This window comes from Euprymna scolopes, chromosome 19 (assembly GCF_053919585.1).
Source record: "Euprymna scolopes isolate OS-2025 chromosome 19, ASM5391958v1, whole genome shotgun sequence".
In the NCBI taxonomy this organism is placed as follows: Eukaryota; Metazoa; Mollusca; class Cephalopoda; order Sepiida; family Sepiolidae; genus Euprymna; species Euprymna scolopes.
Window position 1 is genome coordinate 14,245,626 of NC_136500.1, and position 1,338 is coordinate 14,246,963.

Genomic DNA, 1,338 nt, shown 5'->3' on the forward strand with positions numbered 1-1,338 from the left:
ATTATTAGGAAATGCGGAAATTAGAGCCGAACATCATGAATGAATATAAATTGCCTAAGAATAATTGATGTCGAAAAATGTTGTTTCATTTATGAATACACCTAAAGAGGAAAATCACATTGAAAAAAGTCAATGACAGAATATAGAAAACTTATAAAACATAAAAATCGCATTAAATGACAACAGTAAAGAAAAACTTTCATAATAAATTTGTGGCCCTGAAAAGGGCCGTTTGAATATGAAGAGGGATAATAAATTTAAGCTCTCTCGCCTCGAATACGACGAGCCAATTGGATGTCTTTCGGCATGATGGTGACACGTTTGGCGTGGATGGCACACAAGTTGGTGTCTTCGAAAAGACCAACCAAGTAAGCTTCACTGGCCTCCTGAAGAGCCATCACAGAAGAACTCTGGAAACGGAGATCGGTCTTGAAGTCTTGGGCGATTTCACGAACCAAACGTTGGAAGGGAAGTTTCCTGATGAGAAGCTCAGTGGATTTTTGATAACGTCTGATCTCACGGAGAGCTACAGTACCGGGCCTGTAACGATGGGGTTTCTTCACTCCACCAGTGGCTGGAGCACTTTTACGCGCCGCTTTGGTAGCCAACTGTTTACGAGGAGCTTTTCCTCCGGTGGATTTACGAGCGGTCTGCTTAGTACGAGCCATTATAAATGAACTACTTCAAATGATGAAATTATATATTTTATTGCTTAGTAAAAAAATCTTGAAAATACAATTAACAAAAAATTTCTTAAACAACAAAATTAGGCACAAGGCCCTACAAGAAGTTTGGGAGGGGAAGGGTTCGGGTCTTTGTGACTAAAGTGATTAAAAAGGTAATGAATGTAGACTTTGGAGTCTTACTCTTGACTGGCAACATTTACCAAAATACCTCATTCACTCTATGGATCTTAAACTAACTAATAAATCCCCAGCGTTTAAGAATGAAAACCATATTTACAAAAGGTGTGTGTGTGCATGTGTGAAAAAATACAGTTCAATTTCATTAGAAATAAAAAGTTTTTGAATTAAGAGAAAGATTGTTCGTGGAGTGGGGAAAAAACTAAAAAGTTTTTGTGGCTTTACTCACTTTAAAACGTTTATGCGGTTCGAAAAACTGTCTAGATTCAGGTGAACACAAGAAAAACTTGCAGCGAATGTTTGAAATTTCGACGATCAGTTAAAGATTAATCGATTTATTTGGACAAAAACTAAGTTTTTTTTCTGTCGATTTTACAAGGGGTGTAATCTTTTAAATGCTGTTTCGATTCTATATGATATGCAAGAACTGAACTCCGAAATTAAGATTTGAAGTTCGGATAGACAATAGAGAAAA

At 36.6% G+C, this 1,338-nt stretch overlaps 1 protein-coding gene across 1 annotated transcript; it reads right to left on the minus strand.

Moving 5' to 3' along the window:
• Positions 1-251: 251 nt before the first annotated feature.
• On the minus strand, positions 252-695 carry LOC145240113 (histone H3). The gene has a single exon (XM_080103728.1). The coding sequence runs from the start codon at positions 666-668 to the stop codon at positions 258-260; it is 411 nt and encodes a 136-aa protein (XP_079959854.1). The 5' UTR covers positions 669-695; the 3' UTR covers positions 252-257.
• Between the last annotated feature and the right edge of the window lie 643 nt (positions 696-1,338).